General features: G+C 40.5%; 1 protein-coding gene across 6 annotated transcripts in view; it reads right to left on the bottom strand.

Moving 5' to 3' along the window:
* Window positions 1-23,714, bottom strand: part of SEMA5B (semaphorin 5B) — a 277,489-nt gene that overhangs the window by 88,801 nt on the left and 164,974 nt on the right. For all 6 annotated transcript variants that reach the window (XM_030487800.1, XM_030487796.1, XM_030487799.1 and 3 more), the window contains exon 6: window positions 20,557-20,602. In XM_030487800.1, coding sequence (XP_030343660.1) covers window positions 20,557-20,602 — 46 coding nt within the window. The remainder of the gene's footprint in view (window positions 1-20,556; window positions 20,603-23,714) is intronic.

Here is a 23,714-nt window from a genome sequence, read left to right as displayed (position 1 = left end):
GCTGTCCAGACAGGCATGAGAGTACTGGCAACTTTGTCCCTGAACTGAAAATGCAATTAAATGTGCTTTCCTTCAGCCTATTTGCATGGACAGCTGGTTCTTCACATCTCTATTTCTGTTCTTGAGTTCTATGCAGGCAGACTTAAAAAAAAAGCAGAAAAAAAAAAAAAAAGAAAGAGTTTGTGTGTTATTTCTGCATCTTTAGCCACATGAAGGAGAACCATCACAGGAGAAGCAGTCATGTGCACAACCACATGTACCTGGTGCCACACTGCCCAACTAGAAATTAACAGAAATGAGCCACAATGGTTAAACTCAGTGCGTATCTAAATATTCAAATGTCACACTCAGTGACAGAAAGAGCTAATGTCTCTTCTAATAAATTATGAGCATCACGGTTTGCTCCCAGTTCAGACTGCAGACCAACAGTGCTTAGAAATTCTAGCTCATCATGTGCTGTCAAATCAGTTATATAGCATGCACTGCTGAAAGAAGCTTTCTAGATACATTTATTTAACTACATCCACATGTTGGCATCCAAAGTACCTGCCTGTCACAAGGAAGTCCCGTTATCAGTAGGGAAGAATAGCATTTGTGCATCCTCAAATGCAGATGTGAAAATCTCTTCGACTTCTATGGACCAGCTTTTACATTCAGGCCAGCAATTTATAATGACTTCAAACACCACATATGAATTGATTAAGCATACGCTAATCCCTGCACTGTACTTGCACAACAGAGGTTTGCAGGTTTTCGTGCAAAACCAGAACATTGCTTTAAAACTGTAAAGCGAAGACTGGAAGAGAATAGGTTACGTGCATATTTATCGGGTAAATTAAACCTGTCTTTTATTACAAACCTATCCATCTGTTACCAACCTCACTTCCACTAAGTAAGTACTCTGTGCAAGATACTGGCAGCCGTGCATACCTGCAGGCAGACCCAGAATCATGTTGTTCTCTCCTATTAGGGGGGAAGAAAGTGGAATAGTAGAGTGCACATTTTGTATGTTTGGAAGGAGCTAAAAAAAAAAACAACCCCAAGTACAGGCTTACTGCAAAAAAACCCCCCAAAACCCCCAAAAACCACCAGGGACTGATTCTGTGAGATGCTCTGCATTTTCTAAAAGTACAGAGTTCCTCAAGTTTCTGCTAATGTCAGCAGAAGCAGAAGTAGCACTTTGTGTCCCCGGCTTGGGCCTGCAGGGATTGCTAAAGGCAGTAGCTTGCATCTCCATCAACCTTCTGCAGCACCCACAGGAGACTTCTCAATCTGCCCATGGAGTAAGAGTTGATTCTGGTTCTCCACTTGTGCCATGCAGGACACCCTGAGCAGAGTGTGCCAGTCACATCACCCTTTGCTGAGTTATGCATGCGGAAGGAGGGCAGGAGGTGTTCTGATATGACAGTTATTGTGCACTAGAGACCTGAGCTGGCAGTGTAATTTCTTTGCCTGTGTATTTATTTACATCTTCCTTTCCAGTAACTGTACAAGACACTAGTATGGTCAGAGAAATGTACCTCTGGAAAAAAAACCCAAAAACTTGCTTTGAAGGCAGCTTCCTGGATTCCTTATACAGGCCCCACATCTCTGCATTTCTTATTTTCATTTACAAATATTTTTTTATCAACTTATTTCACAGCAAGGTATGGAAACTTTTCTCCAAGACTGGGGAGAGAGGCACATGGACAGACCATGTTTCTGCTCTGCATTTAATATCTTCCATATATTCACATATGCTACCTGTCCAGTTTAGTTTAACCACATGCTTAGGGACTTTGCTAAATTGGGGTGCAGACCAAATCCTTCACTCAGTGGCTGCTCAGAGGCCAGTTCATTCATCTAGAAGATGTCAGACCCCATCTTTTCATCAATACTGACGAACAGATTTCAGACCTCTAAAATATCACCCATAGATTCTTGCTGATAATGAAAAATCCATTTTATAAGTTTATTTCTATGTTTCTATATACTTTGCAGTCTCTATACAAGACAGCACCAGTATAAATCTACTCTTCCCTGAGCAAATTCTACACCATTTAAAAGAAATTAATATGTGCAGGGTCTTTCAGCACTTAGAAGGAAAAAAAATCTTTTAAATAAGTTCTATAGGCTGGATCCAGAAAGTTCATGAAAAGGTTCTTGTTTAACTTCGGCTTCTATGATGTGTGCTGTAAAAACATTTCTATAACACTTTAGCTATTTCTTCCCTATTAAATCCTCTAGGACTTCTCCATAAAGACTTGCTGCTTTAGTCTAAAAGTGGAAAGTTAAATTCCCTTTTCCAGCATCAGCTTTCTTCTTGAGGACAAGGCACATATATTATAAATCATATCTTATTGAAATCTAACTTCTTAATAATAAAGCACAGTAGCTAATACCCTAGAGGCCATTTCTGAAGTTCCAACACTGGTAATTTATTAAAACTGTGATAAACATGTCTGATAAACAGATAACTAATACTGAAAGAACATAATTCCAAGCTTCAATAAATAGTTCTGCTACATACTGCAGTATACAAATTAAAGATCACTGCTGTGTGCAGTGACAGGTTTGAGGAATGATCACAGGATTCAGTCAATTCATTGTGGGGAGACGAGAGGGCTTGGATGAAGAGAATTGCGTTGTGTATTATCAAACTATTAATTGATTTCCCTTAAATGATCTCAGATCCTTCGAGATGTGGTAAAACTCAAGCTGCTTGCTTCATTTAAGCAAAGCACCCATAGTGCTTGTCCACAGAGTGGCCCAGTCGCACGGCTCTTCTGGAGTGGCTGGACAGTAAGTCACCTGGAGAAGACCTCAAAATGTCACACTTAGAAGGTGGAGGTTGACAAACATTTAAAAAAAATCCACCACTGAGTTCCAGTTCCCATAACCTTAATCTCTGAATCAGACCTTCTTTCTATAAACAAAAGTCTCACTATACTGGGACTAATTTTGGCCTGGCATTTATTTGCTGCTGAACACAATTGCTCACTCTGTTCATGTCAGAGCAGAAGTGGATGTTACATACAGGCATAGTAAAGACGGAATTATTCATCAGGAAGAAGGACTTACTCATTTTAAGAATGGATCTTTAACTGAGCTCCAAATAATACTGTCTTTGGATATTCACATTTCTCTGTCTTATCACATCCTTACAAAAGAAATGCAATAGTCTGAGGGAAGTTCCTCTGCCCTGGCTCACTTACTGTACAAAAAATTACAGAAATAGTGTACATCTGCACTCAGCAGACAGGGAGGAGAGTTTCCAGGAGGACTGAATACATTCTCTTTGTTGATTTCATTCTAAAGCCTCACTGATTTAGAGTCGTTCCTTCCACCTTATGTTTTCAGACTGTATGCACACCCAGATGGAGCATTGCTACAAATCCCAGCAGAACAGGGCCTCACCTTGCAGATATGGGAGCTCTACTTTCTTTGATCAAGTTATCCCAGCCAAGGAGCTGCTCTACATCAGCTGAGTCATGGTAACCCACTCTGTTCATAGTCCTCTCTTATCTCAAATGCAGGGTAAAACACCACAGTTTTCCTCCTGCACAGAAAGCACATTCATCCCAGTAAGCTCTGCTGCAAGCAGTAAGTGGGTAAACTCCTGTACCTCTGATGTGTGTCTGTGCCTACAGAGACAATCTGTTTTCAACTGCGTATGTTAGTTTTTGAGAGAAAGTTTTCAGCTACTTTGAGTTCTTCTTGGATGGTCAATGCTACTGATTTTTTCTCTTTCACAGCTTCAGAATTACTTGCATTACAGAAGCACATAGAGGCATGAACTGAGATTGTGACCCCATACTTCTAGGCAATATACAAACATGCTGTGGGAGAGAATTTCTGTCTGAGAGCACTTACAAGCTAAACACAGACAACACAAGCACATGGGAGGATAGGAGAACCAGCAGCAGAGGTCAACTGACTAGGAAAAGCCACTGAGCATGTCAGATGCAGAGATGAGCACTGAATTTTACTCTCTTGAGGACTAAAAACTTTCCTGTCCAGCACAAAATGAGTTCTTAGTGTTTATTTGCTACTATCACAAAATGCATCCACTGAATCAGTGGTGCACAGAGTGAGCAGGTTTATAAGGATTAGAACAATGGGCAAGATGCCACATACCCTATTCTCTTTTTCTGACACCTTGGGGCAAGGCCACAGTCTCATGTACGAGAACAAATTTGAATTTTGGTGCCTCCAACTTCCATTTGTCCTGCAGGAGATTCCATTAAACAATATAAGGTCTGTAAATCAGACACTCCTCTCTCTCTTCAGTGTCAGGTAGGAATTTACAACTCCAGACCATGCATTTCCTTATCTAAAAGGAGCATTGTATGAGGCTTAACAGATCATGGTTTCTACAGCATACCCAAATGGAAAGCACTGTACAAGTACAAGCTTTTATTATTAAAGACAATTTTCTAAAGCTTTAGTAAAGAACATTTGATACCAAGTACTAAAACTAACATGGTGTTTTCTAAGATAAACAATAGTTACATCCAGGTTACAACCTGTACTTTTTCAGCTTTTTGGGAATTTTAGTGTACAAAGGGCAGTTTACAATGGAGCAGCCAGTGCAACCTTGAGGAAGTACTGTGAAATTAAAATCCATATTTGGAGCAAGTAGATTAACTTGCCAGTTCTTTCAGCATACTTTCAGCAACCGTGGTGTAAAATTTTTGTAACTTATGCTGAATTCCACAAAAAAGAGAATTTAAGCCTTTTTCTTTTTTTTTTTTTTTTACAGGAAATTTTTTTTTTTTTTTTTCTACAGGCCTGTGCAGATAGACCCTTGCCAAAATGCATTGCAAACAAAGCGTAATAATATATGAGGCATCAGGTAGCGCACGGTGGAGCACCGAGAGACAACAGAGCATAACCACAAAACAGGGAAAGGTTGTGGCTCACCAGCCACACAACTCACTGTGAGGTTTTCATAACCAGAAGAGTTTATCAAGGACAGGATGCTTCCGAGACACAAAGGGCACTCATGGGAGAAAGCAAGAGAAGGCAGCACATTAATCAAGTGGGAGAGAGATGCTGGCTTCATAAGCTGCTTCAAAGTGGGGTGAGCCTCTTACGGGAAGTGATAAGCAAGCCTGTGAAAGACCCTTTAAATTAATACAAGCACGAATTATAGAATCATAGAATACCAGGTTGGAAGGGACCTCAAGGATCATCTGCTCCAACCTTTTTTGGCAAAGCATGACATAGACTAGATGGCCTAACACCCTACCTGGCTGAATCTTACAAGTGTCCATTCCTAATGTAACACAACAAGAATTCACCCAAAGAGAGGGGAATCAAAGGAAAGGTGCTAAGATACTGGTGATCCAGCAACACAAGGAGCTATGGATGTGACACCATACCTGAACAGAAGGGCTTGCAGAAGCCAGGAATGATGTTCAGATTACAGATTTTAGCATCAGATTGGATTGCCGTGCTGTCCATAAGGGTAAAAAAAAGGAGTACATGTTCTTCTGTGGCTATATGCTGAGCTTTGACAGCTACATATTTATACAGCAATGTTAGATGAACATGCCAACATGATACTTTGGAAGAAAGATACAGCTCTGAAGAAAAGAGATAAAGATGGCATTGGATTTTTCTTTCCGCTGTCTATAGTGTTTGTATATTTATCATTCCCTCTAAAGAAAATGTCAGTATGCGACAATGATTTCATTTTGCTGATACTCCATTTTGCTTGAAAGTGCTTAACACTGCAATGATTTAGTTGCAAGAAACTTATTCTATTAAGTGCGAAAAAGTGTGGGCAGGGCAAAATGCAAATTGATAACCTGAGTTAACTGGGATGTTTGGCATGCTAGTAAAAAAAGACCTTAAAGCTCTCACCTCTAGCCAGTTTAGAATGAACAACAAAATCCAGAACTAGACAATAGCACAGGGAATGTTAATGAAGGGTGAGTTACAGTGTTACCTATTACTGAAGAGCAAAAGCATACAGAAACTGAGACAAGACTTTCAGCATACTGGGTAATTAGCAGCCACAGTGGAATTTGGTTTCTTGCCATGTCACATTCAGTTAATAGCTTATGACAACAAACATTTACTAAAAGTACTGGAGATGACAGAGACATAAGATTATATGAGAAATCAATAAAATAACTAAATCAAGAGGCTAAAATACACTGAGTCAAAAATTATTAAAGAAAAATTCAACTGCAGTCAAGCAGATTGGAAAAATAAGGACAGCCAATGCACATGTGGGTGCAGTTGACACCGGCCAGGTGGACACCACACAGCACTATTTCTCACACCACCAGCACTGTTTATTCTGTAAAGAACAGGTTTTATTGTGGTTTTTTGTTTTTGTTTTTTCTTCAGTTCCTACAAACAAGGTTCAACAAGATATTTCTAAGAAGCAAGCCAATGAACAGAGTCACAGCAATGACTGCCCTTGATAAAGTGAAGGCACTTCTTTCTTTGAGGCTCCTCTACCGCCAAAATATGTCCACTGACACCCCTTTATGTTCTTTGGCAGAGCCGCCATTCAGAACTAAATCCCTCCTTCCTCTTTGTGGGCTCCACTGATGGATGTGACAAGACTTCTAAGCAGCCTCTTCTTACTGTTTTGCACAATGATTTCTGGAGTAGGAGGTTCAAAAACCCTTCCAATGGACCAGCCCATATTCAGTACAAAATCAATTTACCATGGCTATAGTCTCCTTTGTATTTCTGCATCAAGCAAGGAGATTTCATTCTACTTTATTTTTCTGCTCTGGGTTTCCTTAGCACTTTGCCTCTTTGAAGCTCACTGCTATGCAGAGATGTTAAGGGTTCTCCCCTATACATTTTTCTGTGTTCCCTCCCCCCTGCTTCTGACACAGATTGGACAAATTCTGCACAGTCAACCGAGTGCATTTTTGTGCACCCACATTAACAGTTTAGCTATGAAAAGCAATCTTCCCATATATGTTTCAAACTGAAAATGCAATCACTGTACATGTGAAACCTCTGTGTATTATCAGCTTTCTAAGGCAGGAAAGTCTTGCATTCTTTATTCCTCTCCAGGTTACATCACTGAATATACTTCGTCAGCACTTATTTGTTTGCTTTGAGAAGGAGCTAAAATAAGTTTGAGGAAATGCCCAATTTGGATCTGATTCTCCCAACAATTAGGCTGAAATTCAGGAATCAAAATCAGCACATCCTGCAGTATTAACGAGACTAATGAAGAACTCAATATGACATTTTCACTGTTCTCTACCTCCTGCTTTTCTTTAGGGAAATCACATCTATTGCATTAAGGGGGGTCTAATACTCTTTCAGATGACAAACACTGCAATATAGTCTCATTAAAATTGTGTAGAGTTTGAACATGGTTGAGTCCTGTCTTGGCTTGAAAAAAGGAGGCAGTGCACAATTAAACAAATAAATGTGCATATGATTCGATTTATCCTATCAACATTCTTTTCTGGTTGTGCACTTAAGCTTAGTGTACTACAGCTAAAAAGGAAAAAAAGGCACTGGAAATCTTTAAATAAGTGAAAGATGCGTTATTGAGACCAAATGTTATCTTTGAGATTAATTAGCCAAGGCCGGTTTCATTGAAGCCAGAGAGATTGGGAAAGTTTTGCAAGGCAGGCAGAAAACAGAGATCCTGCCTTAGCCTGCCTGTACCACAGGAACTTAAGTGAAACCAGACTCTCCTTCCTGCTCTTCCCCATTTTAAAGTAATAGTTTTCAAGCTTTAAGAATATGTGCAAAAAATCCTAAACCCTCAGCTGAAAAATAAGCCTCTGTACTTTCCCTATTAAATTCAGCAGTTTTATGTCTGAATTTCCATTTGTTTTGCATACCTGTAGAAAGGATGTAGACTCCCGATCCTAGACACCAGGATTTTGACATGTACTGTGGAAGCACACAGAATACTCAGCTGCACTCTGCTAGGCGTTTCTGCTTAAAATTAAATGGCAATTCTTGCCCCAGTGAGCCTGAATCCTAGGGTTAAGGTGAAAGACAACATGTGGCTGCAAAAAAACACGCAGAAAGAACAAGAGTGGGTAGTGAGATGACTAATGTTTGCAATCAGGGAGTACACATGGTGCACAGGCAAGTGCGGTGCAAGCTTCCCAGGAAAGATTTTGGCAACACACCTAGATTTTGACCTTTAGACTCTCTGGCTTCTATGGGGTTTGGTGCTCAGCATTTCTGATAAATCACTAATAACCAAGAATAAGTAGGACCTTTCAGATGTTACCAGGCTGGGCTGGAAAAGGAAGTCGGCAATGAAAAGTCTCCCATGCTTCATAAAACAGATTTCAGTATTTTTTTTTATTGTTCTATAGCTACATTGTGCATTACATATATGCTTTCCTCTGCCAGGTGCCTAATGCTCTTGATAAGCTAATTACAGCCGCCTTCTTATTTCATGTCAAGCTTAACTCCCCAGTCTGAGCCTAGCCTGCAGTTCTGGCATGCTTTTTCCTTAATCTAAGACCATCTGTGCTCCATCAGCAAGGAACACTTAAACACAGAAAAAGTGAAGAACCAACAGTGTTGAATTCCCCATCTGATGCCCCCAACTCCTCTCCCCAGCATTTCCAATTAAGTGAGAAGCCAACATCCATCCAGTCCTAAATATACTGAAAGGCTCTGAGCAGGATACAGTTATCTATAGATGCGGCAACACTTTACAGTGGTCAGTGGGGAAAAGACAACCCAAAAGGACCTGACTCTCTGCAGCTCTTTACATCTTTAAATCAAAAGCTTCACATTTTAAATATCACCACATCACCAGCAATACATGCAGTGGTTGAGTCAGCACTTGATCAACGTAAATCAACTACTTGTCTCAGAAGCACAAGGAGTCTGGGGTTGATTTATCAAGGATCCAAAAGATTTTTCTCAAGTCTTATGTTTATTGCTGCAAAATGGAAATGCACAACAGTTTAAATCAGAACTGGACTGCAGCGTTAGGGAAGATGCCTCTCTGCCCCTCTCCTGTCCCACCACCAAAAGTTCAAGTGTTTCTAACCCTCACTGTCCGCTCACTGCCCAGCCCAGCTGAACACAGCCCCTGCCTGCTGCCCCTGTAAGCAGCCAGAGCCCCACTACTGTGCACAGCATCAATCCACCTAGCTTCCTCCTAAGGCTGGGAAACAGATGACTTCAGACTCGCTGCTTGGTCTGTCACAGTTTGCCTTGCTTCTGCCTCCTCTTTTCCAACACCAGACGTCAACACCTGATGCCATAGTGAGCTCTGCCAAGCTTCATCTCAACAAGGAACTTATTTGCTCCTTCTCCTGCAAAGATGACTCTGATGCGGTGTCTTTTATTCCTCCCTCCCAGCTCTTCTGTTCTGTTCACCAGTCTGCACTCTTCTGCCAACCCATGATTTATTTTCCAATTTTCTTCAGTTCGAGTCCTGCCCTTACATTCACCCTGCCACCTGGCTCTTCCCTCACCTCCCCTCAAGCACGTTTGCATTTGACATCTAACAAGGTCAAAGATTCCACAAATGAGTTTTGAGACTACATCTTATAATTAAGATGAGGGAATATAAAATAATTTTCCAACTGGATTAATGCAGCATACTACTTTGTACTTCTTCTGTCTAACTCGTTTTTGGTGGCTTTCAAGGCTTTCCCATTTATCTTGTATTGAAAAAAAAACACAACCAAAACAATCTTTTTCTTTTTTCTGCTTTGCCCTTAAATCCTCAGTAACTGATCTCACAGCAAAAGCTACTAAATTTGTAACAATTATATTAGCCACATACATTTTTTTCTCCTGTCACTGGGTTCACCACCATTTTATTTATTGAACCATTGATCATTCCTTGCCCCATGCAGCAAAGTCTTCTCCCTTTAGGCAAACTGCAGTTTGTTTCTTAATACTCCCAGGCTAACTTAAGAACTTTTTTGTCATTCTTAATAAAGCTTAAATCACTTTGAGCAACCTTGCAGCCTATTCAAATGGCTGCAGTCCTGTTACTCCTTTTTCTTTGCTTATAAGGAATTAAACCACTTTTTCAAAAATGTCACAACATGCCTTGTCTCCTGTCTGAAGGGATTAATTAATAATTAATATATGGAATTTGATCTATATTCTTGACAAAAAAAAATGTTTCCAATGAAAACATACTTTTATTAACCGCCACCCCCAAATTCTTTCCAATCTGTTCTCTTTTTTAAACAAATTTACAGAATTATTTGTATCTGTATTTTTATCTGAAGGGATGCATTTTTATTGCATTTTTCTCCTACTAGAAACCCAACTACTCTTTTTTTACATTAAAAATTTACATTTAATTTAAGAAGTTTAGAAAAAAGTAGTGGAAAATGAGTCAATTTTAAACATGTGGGCATGCTGAAGTTGCATAACTGCTTACCTGAAAAGTAGAGGCGAAGATAAGTGCTAATGTTACATGTACTATGGCTCAGAATATAACTGCAGACTCATGATTCAGGCAAATTACCTATATTTACAAATGCATATCACTGTGTATAATACTTAGGCCTTAGACGGAAAGCCATGCATTTCAAGGCAATTCAAAAGGACAAGTATCATTATATCAGCTTCACGTGTTAAGAAAGGAAAGCTTGGACTGGGGACGGCTAGAAACCACCTTACCTCCCTGCAGCTGTCTACAAGTGAGGCAGCTAATCCATGCTATCCAAAATCTTCTTATAGAGAATGGAGAAAAATATGCAACTGCTGAATATCTTATTCCACTGACTCCCCACATTTAGTGTCCCCAGTCTCGGAATAGCTTAGTCTCTACTCAGCCATGCTACCAATAAAAATGTATCAGTTAGCTATAACCACAGTGGGGTAACTTCTATATGGAAGGAACATTTCAGTGACAGTAGAATACCTGTAAGACCATTGTCCCAACTGACTGTCCAAGCTGTGGCAGCACCCAGCAACTCATTTATACCCACAGACACATCCCTCACCCTCCTCCAGTGGTACAACCCTTCCTCTCCCATTGCCCGTACATTAGCAGGCAACTCACAGCAGCTGTTGCCTGACATAGTTTTGCTGGAGGTTTGCTACCCCTCCTGCAGCCCTGAAGAAAGGGTTCTAAGCTTGAAAACTCGCCATCTTCCTCCAGTCAAGGTGGCTAGAGACGCCATAGGCATAGTCCAGTTTGTGCCGGTTTATTTGTCTGTCCTCTTAGCACATGGGTTTTGCTTTCCTTGAGCTCAGCCTGGGGAAGGTAGGTGAAACCTTGGAGGCTGAAGCTCTCTAAGGCTTTCAAAGGATTCAGGTGAGCTGCCCCTGCTGTGCTGAGACAGGATTGATGTCCTGTGGGAATGATGAACAGTTTCCATCTCTTCTCCCCAGGTCTGGGTTTCTCATAACAGCTGTGCAGGCCACATTAGCGACTCTGCTGCGTAGCTCCAGGCTCTAATAATCCCCTCGTATTAGTCATTCAGAACTGTTGCATTCAAAAGCAGCTGTAAAACACACGTCGGCTAAACTGTTACTAACACAGAAAAGTAGGATTATTTATCTAGGGAAAAACGCATGCACTGACATGATATGTATTTACTACAGAACAATTCCTTTTTCCTAAGAGCTCAATAGTTGTTTTTAAAGGAAACATGAGGTCATTCCTGGGCCTTTTTAGAGAGATGCAAATCAATAAGTGGTGATTTTTTTTAATGCTTTCCTTATAAATGACTGGACACTATCAAGGTCAAACTTAATCCTGTGCAGAAAGACAGTGCAAGAGACATGAATCATTTAGATGTCTCTTAAGCTCTGCTTTGAGAATAAAATGTAGATATTTCTCTGTATTCTCAGGCTTAAAAAAAGAAAAACAAACCCCAAACTGCTGCTTTTTTCTGTAGTAACTGGCTCAGATACTCCATTGTTCATCGTGTAAGATGCCGTCCTTTGTGTTTTCAAGGACTTCTACTTCTGACTTCCCAGCATGTGCAGCCCAGCTCCCATGCCAGTGACAGGTCAAGGGTTCCGGGTCCCAGGTAGTAAGAGCACTTCACTGAGTGCATAGCCCTGAGAAGTTGCAAACTGCAGCACTGACTGCAGCAGAGGGCCAGGACCTCTCCCCAGGCTCCACTGATTGGCAGCTCACCACCTGCACAAACCTGGGCTTGCCGAACATGGGAGAGACTGTGGCAGGTATCTTTCCAGGAGAGCAGGAAGCAGAAGCTGGCTGCATGAACCCTGCTTGGTGTGTGAAACTCAATAGGTCACTGTTGCCACATCAACTACTCTTAGCAAAGGTGCTGCATAAAACTCATCCTATGTTAGAGCTTTCACTAATGATCGCACCAGAGCACCCTAACTGGGACAGAAGTAACTAGGAAATGCATACAATGCCTTGTGGTAAGCCACCATTTGCAGCCAGAGAACAAACCTCTCCCACATCTAAAAATACCCCATTTCCCTAAAGTAATAATTATAAAAAAGCAGCAAATTTTTATATAAATCCCAGTTTATAAAAATTTCAGTTTAGCTAAGGTGTGGCCTACAACAAGAGGCTGATTTGCCTCTCAGAAACATCTGCAGAACTGAATTTGTTGACAGCAGCCACAGATGAATGCGTGTCAGGGCAGAGGACAGACAGGGCGTAAGTACATGCAGATCCTCGAGAGCCTCCTGGAGCTGGTGCAGTAGCAAACAAGTCCACAGAGAAATAGGGCTAAATAGGCAAACCAAACTACATTTTGCAAAGATAAAGAAGCAACATCGGTGGCAAAAAAATTGAGAAGTCCAAGGGATTTTTTTTCACTTTCATCTTTTCCCCTCCCCTTTCTAAAGGATGTTTAATGGCCCTGACTGTAAGTTGCAAGGAAGAAGAACATTAGTCTTCATTCTCTACACATAAAATGCCTGACAGGGTTTTATCAAATAAAGAGCCCAATATGCTACTGTTATCAGTAAGTGACTTCAGCAGCTAATTAAATTCTCAGTTTCTGAATCCTGCTCATAATGTTTGCTGACAAAGACGAAAACCCCTGTAGTAATTTTTGCTTTTATGTGAGTTGAGGCAGGGAAGGAGGGAATGACAACTAACAAATTACTGAGGAAAGCAGGCTGGCAATCCACGGCTGACAGTCATCATGCAAACCTCACTTCAGCATGTAAGCATAACAAGGTAGTTCCCCTCCAGATGTAAATCAGTTCTGTGGCCTTCACTGACTCCAAGAAGGCTGCCCTGCTTAATGCCAATTATGAATCCAAACAGGTATAGCTCCTGAACCTCCTACACAGGCTATACAACCCTATGCATATGATCCTCCTGTGCATGCTTGCATACATATATATATGAGAACTTTCCATACCATACCTAAATACTCACTTTAGAGAGTAACTACATTGATCACAAGTAGGCAGTGTACTCCGAGCCAGTTTAGCAAATTTCAATATGTGAATGCACATGTTGAAATGTATTCTCACTCAATAGATCGTGCAGCATATTCTTAACTCAGGCAGTTCTCAAAGGAAAACAGGCATTTATTTAAAGCTAAACCTGGGCTTAAAATCTTTGCTGGCTCTAAATGGACTTCTGAGTTGTGTTCTCCCAGACAGAGGGGATGTTGTGTTCAGAAATCACTCAACACTATGTGAGAACAGATTTGCTTTCTCAGCTCTCTGAATTTCAGCTGATTGATAGGTAACATCAGCACAAGGTTGGTTCCCACCAGCATATGCTGGAGCCTGTTGAAGAGTACAGTTCCCTTTAGCAAGGAGCTGGTGTAGTGTGTCCCTGGAGGATGAAGTGTGGTCTTCACACATGGTCATCTCCAGTCTGACACGCCTTGTTTTCTTCCCCATCTCCCACTCCAGGTAGAAGTTTCTCTCTTAGATAGATCATGGGAGCGGAGATCTGCACCTGAAAGCTTCAGTCTAGCTCGTGATCAGTCATTTTAAGGAAGGGTGATTTCAGGGAGTAGATTTTATTTGGGAACCTGAAATCATAAGAATAAAAAGCTGAATTTGCCAGAAAGTTTGTTCAGCCAATATAAGCTTTATTATGGAATAGCTTTAAACCTCTAGGCTGAGAGTGAGAGGTTTTAGGTGTAGCTGTGGAAGGTGATTTATGAATAGATTTATATGTTAATCTGTTAATAAAAAATGTAGCATACTGATAAAATATGTGACAATCAGAACTCAGCTATCAGCCACATATTAAAGACTGCATTTGCTCCAGTAGAGGTTTTGATTATGTTTTTAAATGAGGGAACTGCATTGGCCTAAAAATAAAGAAATAAATGTTTTATCTAGAAATATGTGCCACATAATTCAAAGTTGTATCTGGGAATCTGCAAGAAACAAATAATAAACTGCTTTAAGAAAATGACTTCTGGAAAGTGAAGCTTATTCCTGAACATTTCAAAATGGAGTTCCTGCTAGGCAGCTCAGTGGTACATAAAGACAGGCAAAGTGTTCTCACTCTTTCCCAAAACTACTTCCCAAACTGGATTTTAAATTGGATAATCATCTTGACATTCCAAATAGATTGAAGAAATAAATATCTTCAGCAAAGTGGGGCCAGCTTCTGAGCACCTACAGGTTTGTGCTGCATGTAGATGCCTAGTTTTCTCATGATTTTTGAAAGGATATTTTGAAAAATAGGAATGACTCTGGCTCAAGGATGTTTCTGCAAGTAACTCTGAAATGCAATACTTTTACCTCTTTTTACTGACAAAAAATCACAACATTTTATAAAGAAGTGCTATATTTCTATTTTATATGCGAGCAAAGACCAGGCAGATAAACTGGGCAGATTAACTTTCCCTCAGGAGCCTGTGGGCAGAGCCAGCACTACAAACGCGGGCCCTCCAAGCCCCATCTGGTGCTTATCCAGCATCTCTTGGGGATGTAAGATTTATCTGTTATTTGTAAGTTCTCTGATGAGCGCCAGGGCTTTGTGAACATATTCTGAATCCTTAAAATTTCCCTGTGAAGTACTTTCACCAGGAAAGATTACGTGAGTGGCAATTTGTGCTGTAACCTATATTACTCACTACTTCCTGTTGGTTTTGTCTATCATATTTTATTCAACTACACAGAGAAAAAACAAGTTAAACTCTGTCACCTCTCCTCACACTTCTACACACTTGCAGAGGATGTTTCTCATCAGTACACATAAATGTGACACTGCTGAGCCCTAAATAAGTAGAAAATAATGCATTTAATGCTCTGTTTGATTTAAAGTGCAAAATATGAAACCTGTCCCATTTGTTGCTACGTGACATACTGAAGACTGATAGGCAAGTTTTGTTATTATTAACTATACTTTGTTGATACGTAGTGTTGATTTGCCAGTGATTATGCCACAGAGATAAAGATCTCTCCAGGGAGCAGCAGGGAGAGAGGTGTGTCTTCAGGAGCAGCTGTGCAGTTTAAGAGCTTCTTCTCTGTAGCAGGGATGTTTCTGCTCCTTAGATTGAGGGAAGAATATCTGGAGTGAAACCATCCTTACTGGAAATGTACTGGATGCGTAGCTACTGTTCATCTGCTACAGGACCATATGGAAATGTTTTGTCTCTGTTTCAGGTTTGAAAAAAAAATACCCGTTCCAAAGCTTCAAAACATCAGCAGAAAGAAATAGATTTCAATTAGCTTCAGATCAATCATTAAAAGCTGATGCTGCCTAAGCAGGCTGTTGACTTTAAGCTTGGGTTTAAGTCTTACGCCTCCAGTGGGACTGAGAAGTTCATCATGTTTTGCCCTAGTGCCCAGGTAACATTCTCCAAAGTGCCCAAATGAATGCAGGTATTCTTATCTGTAAGACTGGAGCAAAATTTCAAAACAAAACAAAGTTGTGTCTTTCGTATCATTTTCCTGTTTTGCAGTGGGGCAGTTGTAATTGGAGATCTAGATTGTGGCAGCCCAGGTGGTACTGGACAGCATGTAGCTCCACAGGCAATCCTACCAAATTCAGGGTTATGACTATGGGGGAACTAACATGTCCTGTCTCTGAACTTAGTCCTCACTTAATTTTTTTGTCCTCAAGAAAAAATATTAGATTGTTAATTAAAGCATATTTTAATCTCAACATTTTTTGTCTTTCTTAACAAATGAAATAACTTATGTCTTCTGACTAGTTTTGCAACAGCTGCACCCATTTATTCTTTCATATTCTGTTAAAATACAGTTTATTTTTAAGAAAGGGAATACACGCAGACTCTTGAAGTATTTTTAATACTATTAACCTGATAATAACTGATCAGCATACACAGGGCTAGTTAGAAACTTTTTCACAAAAGATCTTCCATTAAAACAAATAATTAAAATATAAACATTTTATTAAATTCTAACAGGTTCTATTAAACTTCTCAGATGAGAGCCCAGAAGGAAACCTTGGATCCAGAGTGAAATTTTTGGTCAGAAACATAAAGAAAGGAAAAGGAAAAAAGATGCCCCAAACAAACAAGGTCAATTGCTTGAGATGAAAGAAATGCACATTCAAATCCTCTCTCTTGATGCTTCAGAAAATAACTTGACCCAGAATTTTTGCATCCCAAGTAGCCATGTGTCTATCTCCTCTTTCAGATTTTACAAAAACGTCGAGAAGTCTTGTTTCCATCTCAGTGCAAAAAGGTTGGAAGTCTTGGCACCTCAAAAGGTTGGAAAAATCATTTCCCACTCAGTTCATTTGAGAACTCTAAGTTCAGGTAAAATCAGGGTGAACAGGGGGTAGGCACTGCACTGGGATTTATGAAATGCCTGCCAAGTAGCCTGCTTTTAACGCACACCAGAGAACAGCATTCATTACTAAGAAGTCCTAATCAGCATTGTGCATTTTTAAAAATTTGATCAAAGGCTTATGTTTTTTAAATGACCCTTACACCTACTCTGTTAATTACAAACTCCCATATAAAACTGACTTTTCTATGTCCTCACTGTGAAAGCTGCAGATTAGGAGCTAACCTTGCTTCAGACCCATGCATAAATTAAACAGCATGTGCTCCAAGTGCACGTCGGTTTTAAAATGTGTTCTATAAAATGGCTAATACTTAGAGCTTACAATGTATACAAGACGACCATTTAAAGATGGAGATAAAACACGTTGCAGGGATTTTGTTTAAGAGATGCTAAAAGATCTAGGGAACAGTATTCATTTTAAAACCGTTCCTTGACTGCTGCAAGAATTTGAATGCTACATACTGAAGTTTCCAAAATTAACAGGTGCTTTTGTATATCCCACCTGGGGCATCTCAAGATGCTGATTTTCAGAACTTCTTTAACAATTCTGGCAAGAAAGACAAGTAGACAAAATCACAAGTGATCCCAAAATACCTTGGCTTCAATTTCCTTCTGGATATTGACATTCAGGCAAAAATGTTTCTCACAAAAAAAGTTAACCACCACCACCAAAGTTTCTCATGCAACTGAAACTCATTTGGTGAAAGGATTCTCAGGTCCCCAAATGGAATTTCTGAAACACATTTAAGAAACAAAGAGGGAGGGGGGAAAATCTCAGAGAAGCTGGGACATTTTGTTCTGCAGAGCAGGAAACAAGCTTGTTCTGCTTCAGCGTCTGCTCCATTCCACTCACTAGTTCTCATGTAAAAGCTCAGTGCTACAGTCTTGGAGAAACAACCTCAGCAGAACCAACAGAAAAATCAAAAAGTGAGGAGGAAACTTCAGCACATGGTAGGGCAGCTGAGTGCTAAGAATGGAAAAGAAATGAGCCCTTTATAACATGGTCCACATCCTAAAATCCACCTCTCTTCCTCCCCTCTCCTGAAATCTCAACTGTTCTATAGGGTAATGCTATCTTTTTATACACCTCTTATCCAATAACTTGCCCATATAATGCTGAATTTTGTCTTTTACTCTGCTGCAATTCCAAGACAATAACTTCCTATTGAAACTACATGCAGTGGCTACATAATACTCCAGAATGTTCTTTGCTGTGGAGATTACAAAATTAAGTTTATAATAATGGCAGTCCAATGCAGATTCAGGACTAATACCATAACTTTAGCTTCTGGAACTGAAGACTCCTAAAACATATTTTCAGGAGTCACAGTTTCACAAAATGAACCTTGAAGCTGATAGAGAAACCCTGCTCATTTTAATTGATTTTGCATTGGGCTTAAGTGAAAGGTCTCCACAGTCATTCAACAGGTAGAAGGAAAAAGTGCAGCCTTTTAAAGTGTGAGAGCTGAAAACCTCTCTAAAATCAGAGAGTAATAACATAGTTAACACTGGGTTTGTGATGCACAATATTCATAAAGGGGATTATAAACCTGAAAAAGAAGAATTTATTCCCATTGGAAAGCAATGAATAAAGTAATGCTGTGATGAAAAACATTATGGCCTGCTCAATGGCAGGAAATACTCACTTTCTGGTTAAAGAACAGATAACCGTCGTGGAAAACATGCACCAGGTAGACTGAGCTAGTAAATCTACCCATTACAGAATGAGAGACTCAAGTACTGAATTTGCTGTGCTAGCGAGCAGTGGCAAGGGGATATTGGTCCTGCGAGATACTGTTGCCACCCTTGCTGAAAAGACAATTAACAATTATCTCCTTCACAGGAACATCCTGGCCTCCTCTCCTTTCAGTGACAACTGCGTGGCAGAAATGTGTTCCTGCCTTTTCCCCACAGGGAGAGTGCAGCTTAGGGATAGAGCTGATTGCAGAGGAACATTCACTGAAAAACAGCTATAAACTTCACATAACCCTGCTGTAGAGAGGTATATTCTTCACCCTGCCAGGCTTTGCCCCACACCAGCATATCCTGCTGTTTCTGTGCACCATGCTCCTCAGGTTTCTGCCCTCACCTCACGGGAGTACAAATGCAAGGGAGCAGACATCTGTCAACACAATACTGCACCTTGAAGCAGATGTAACACCACTGGCAACCTGAAGAGTACAATCTCAAGATGAAAAACTATCCCTAAATCAGGCCTGACAATATCCACTGTATTTTGTATTTTATTTACCAGCAAAGAGGAGATACAAAACAACCCGAATTAGTATTGTCATTCCTTCTTAAACTGCACTCTCACCCCCTGTAGAACTAACAGTAAATTCTTTGCATTTCTCGTCTTGCTTTCAGATCTCATCTTTAAAATGACGCACAGCGAATGGTAGGTGGGAGGGGGTGCCTCTAAGCCACATCATGTGCTTTATGGAGACAAGCCAAGCACCTACTTAGGCAACCACTAGGTTGGGAAACAATCGCTTCCATCATTCCCAACACGTGTGTCAACATAATTCCATGCTCTCTTTGTCATGCAAAAAGTCTTGGCAAAGTGACCGGATACATCCAGAAAGTAGGAGCAAACTAAGCTTATTATGTTAGCCGGAGATCTCACAGCATCCTCCAGTGCTATAGAAGGAGACTTCCCATGTTTTGCAGTGTAGGAAAGGAAACTCACTACACTGAAAGGGCCCAAGCGAAGCCTGACTTCAGAAGTGTATAAGGGAGATTACAGCTGGGTTTCGTGGAAGGGGATCCCTCATCTGACAAGCACAAGAGCCTGTGTCAGGCAGTGTGATAACAGGCATTGGGGAAGGTATGACACCTCACATAACTGCAGAGACTTCCCTCTCCTGTGTGCTCGCTAGAAGCATTTCAGCCATGCTAATATGGTTCTGCAAACGGAAACTACTGCCAAATGGGAGTATCAGCTTCTCTAACCCTTTATTGTTGTCATTGCTAACTCCGGACTTTGTTTTCCGTTTAAAGGAAGATTCAATGCATTTTACAACCCTTACACATCTTTTCTTCTCTCCACCTATACTTGTAATTCTTACGAACAGCAAAAGGCCTGTGCACATTGGAATGGCTGGCAATACTACTCTAATGGTTTCTTTGCATGGTCAGGTACAGGAGGAAGGCCCTTCAATCTGTCTGAAATATGCTAAATACATCTTTGGCGCTCTAGCAACTGTAAAGATGTAAATATCCCAGAGCATTAGCATTTATTTAAAGATAAGCAGCTGGGGCTTTCCTTAACAATTTTTGCTGCATCTTTCAATTCCAGGTTCAGTGCTGTGGGAGGAAAGTCCTAATATTGCTGGATATATGCAAGCAATTTTCAGAGTTTAGCTGCTTTGCCTCCATTCTGCCAGAGGTAACATACATTTTTTTAACCCATTTTGCCTCTGGAATGCTAGCAAGTCCAACCTTGCTTTTAGTAATGCATTCAGAAAACACAGCTCCTCAGCACTCTGTGTTCACATAGGTCAACAATGGCTAAAAATGAGGATGGACAAGAATAGTAAAAGCTTCTCCTACATGTTGCTGACATCTCTAATGAAAGCTGAGGATTTCTATTGATTGTTGTGTTTAAGCCTGTATCAGTCACACTACATGCTTTGTTCCTTAAGATGTCAGATTTTTTCGCAGATCCTGTTACCACCCGAACACTCAAGAATCAAGAGCAGAGAGTGCTGTCCAAATGAGGAAGTGTAGAAGAGCCCTTCCCCCAGCATTATCATTGAAGCAGGAATAAGCATCTGGTTCTGACTTTGTCTTCTCCCTGCTCCACCACTCTGGGTAAATTTACACTATACGACCCTCTGAAAATGTACATCAAATATTACAGAACAGTTGTTAGCAAGTCAAATAAAACAAGAGAGTAAAAAGTGAACATACCTGAATAAGAGAAACGTTATGTAGACTAAGTCTGAAGAGGTAGTTCCTGCATGAAAAAGCAGAAAAATTACAAACTGTTAGGCTACTGAAGAAGGCTGGGAAAAGTTATAAAAGCAAGTCATAGTTTTTGGTCATTCATTTCTACAAACAACAAGCCTTTCTTGGACTCAGAATGCAAAAATAGTTATATTCTCCTTGTTCATCAATGTCTCATTGAACTTGTAACAAAGCTCTGAGCAGGTCTGGAATAAAACATTCCAGAACCCATAATGAAGAACCACAATGAAATCCCAATGACTCAGGGACTATTTCCAAATCCTCAAAGGTCAAACTTCAGTTGGAGTCCTGTAGGGACTGCACTCATGTTCTTCTCTGCATTCTGAGAAAACTGGACTTGGACAGAAGCCAGCTGGAGCAAAGCTGACTCCTGTAGTACATTCACCCCAAGCCTGTCCTTGTGGGTACACCCATTGAGGACTTTACGGAAAAGGAGAAGAAGAGGACAGATAGATACTTCTCAGCAGAATCTCTCTGCACAGAAAAACAGCAGGGAAATCAAGGCAGTGACTGCAGATACTCCCAATACTCCTGACATCGCATCTCCACAAGCAAAGCAAAGGAATTCCTGACAGAAGTCACTGCAGCATGAGATACAACACATGTGCTGAGTCACTGTAACCCTCCCTCTGCATGCTCATATCGCATCACAAATAGGAGGGAACACACATTTACATAAACATCTATGGATGACGCTTAGTTAACAGGATTTATCTTACATTTTTGCTTGCTAAGACAATACAGTTACCAGGAATAAACTGACTTATTTAGCCATACGGACTTGATTGTGTGCTTGAGGGTTTTGGCCATGGCTAACTTCATACTTTTGCATCCCATCTGTCGGGGGTTTAAAGAGCTGTGATCCTTTTCCAACATCCCTGTCACCGCAATCTCCCAGAGAAGACACTTATATTATACCAAGTGAACTATGTTTTTGGAAGTAGCTCTACTTAAATAGTAGAAAGTGCAGCTTTGATGACATAGTTTTACCTGCTGTAAAAGTGTCAGTATTCAGACATTCCTCTACCTGGTAAAAATGCCAAGTTCCAGTCTTAGGTCACTGAAGTCAGAGAACTCAGTGAAAAGCTCCTATAGTGAGGAAAAGGTCCTAAGGACTCTTCTGAAGAGCCTTATTTAGGGTCTGTAGCCAGCAGCACACTCTGCCCAAGCAAAGAAAGTAATTCAAACTTTGACATACAAGAGATTCATGTTGGGCGACAATGCTGCAAGGCATGGGCAGTTTTTTCTTCTTCTGTTATCTCTCACTTGTGTATCACCTCATCTAAGTCATAATCAGAGTTGCATGTATACTTTGACCCAATTTATGAATAAATCAAAAGGTCTCAACTGTTGCTGACTGTCAATAAAGGATGGGAACAAGGATGATGGGGAACTTAGGAAGTCAAACTCCTGGTACCAAATCTTCAGTTGCTGTAGCTCTGATTTGCACCATCCTATCCTGTATTGGGACTGGTTATCCAGAGAAGAATACGACCCATTAGCAATATCTCAACAAAATACATCAGTAATTATTATACTTCATGTAAGTATGCAGAGAAGTACACACACACACACAAAACCTCTATCTTCTCTCCTAGTCCTATCACTGGAGATCCAGCAGTTCTTCTGTACAGTGTCTCAAAGGGCTGCATACTTTCCCAAATAATTTGTTATTAACTCTTTAGCACTGGCTACAGACTTAAATATTATGTCCTGCAGGTGCAGGCACCAGACCAGAGGCACTAAGCTAACACACAGCTAAAATTTCAAAAGGGATCTGATAGTTCCCTTAGAAAAGCACATGCTACTCTCACCAAAATATTAATGCAACTCCAGGCCACGAGATATCACGGAATAAGCCTTCTCCTGGAGAAGTTAAGCATGTCACTGGTCTCCAATCTTACAACACCCTAAGGAGAAAGGTCTCATAACTAGGGACTTGAAGTTGCTATCCTGTTGTTAAGCATGCTATTTAAATGCATTGATTTTGGAAGTCTTATAATGCAGATTTGAGCTCCTTGTTTTAGTCTGGTAAAAAGCTGGACAGTTTGACTGAGTAATAAATTTTAATATTAGGGTTTTTTTTTTCCCCTGATAGCACTGCAGAGCAAATTCAATTAAAATATCCTTAATGGAAGAGATGTATCTAAAGGACACAATTTTTGTTGCACTCAGCCAAAACAGATGCAGACAGGAATAGTGTCCATTTAAATAAAGCCAGTCTCTGTCCTCTCAGTGACTGCTGTGTAGCGCCTAGACAAAGCCACTCCTGTGGCTGAGACCTAAACCAAGCAGGAATGTAGCACTAATGTGAAAAGCACAATGATCTTCCAAAGGCATCACGCTAACCTCAGCTCTCTCTTACCTTGTGGCTTTCTTACAGAAAATAGGGCTTCCCTACATTTTTTGTCAGCTTGCCTCACCTAGTGTGTGCACAGCCACTGGCAGTTTCTTTCCATTTGATCCTTCTCATCATCAGCAGTAATATAAACACTGATAGGCCGACCAGGCTAACAGAGGCACCCCCAGACTCCAGTTGACCTGCCTGGCTAGAACTGACTAATCCTTAATTAATAACATGCTCTTTTAGCCATACTTCTGTAAAGCTATGCCAGGAGTAAAAGGCCAAGGGGAAAGATCTGCTGAATAAGACAGTGCCATTTTTATGAACTGCATTTTAACTGAAATTTCAGTCCAAGAATGAGCAAGGTTTCTGAATGATGGTCATGGTTTATTGTACCTTCAATTGCCCCATTTGTGTCCTTTTTTCTGCTTGTGTTTGAAGTTATGTCTGTTTAATACCTTGCTGAACTATAATTTAAAGCAGCTGAAAGAGTAGGATTAAGAAATATGAGAGAACACTGAGATCTCTACATGAATGGATGAGGTGTCTTCTTGGTCTATTTTTCTTTTTTTTTCCCTCCCATTTTGTCTTGTAAGTGAACATTGGCTAATTCCTTCCTCTCTTAAATTAAACCCATTTGGACTAGGCCAGAAGAGAGATTGCCTGATGCAACCAGCTATTCCAATAACTCCCTCTCCCGTATAAAAAGCTGGTGCACAAACTTGGAGGGATAGGACAACCTTTTCACTCACGTTCT

The sequence above is a fragment of the Strigops habroptila genome, chromosome 5 (assembly GCF_004027225.2).
Source record: "Strigops habroptila isolate Jane chromosome 5, bStrHab1.2.pri, whole genome shotgun sequence".
Taxonomy (NCBI): domain Eukaryota; kingdom Metazoa; phylum Chordata; class Aves; order Psittaciformes; family Psittacidae; genus Strigops; species Strigops habroptila.
Note: the sequence above shows the minus strand (reverse complement) of the source record. Positions and strands in the feature narration are given on the sequence as shown.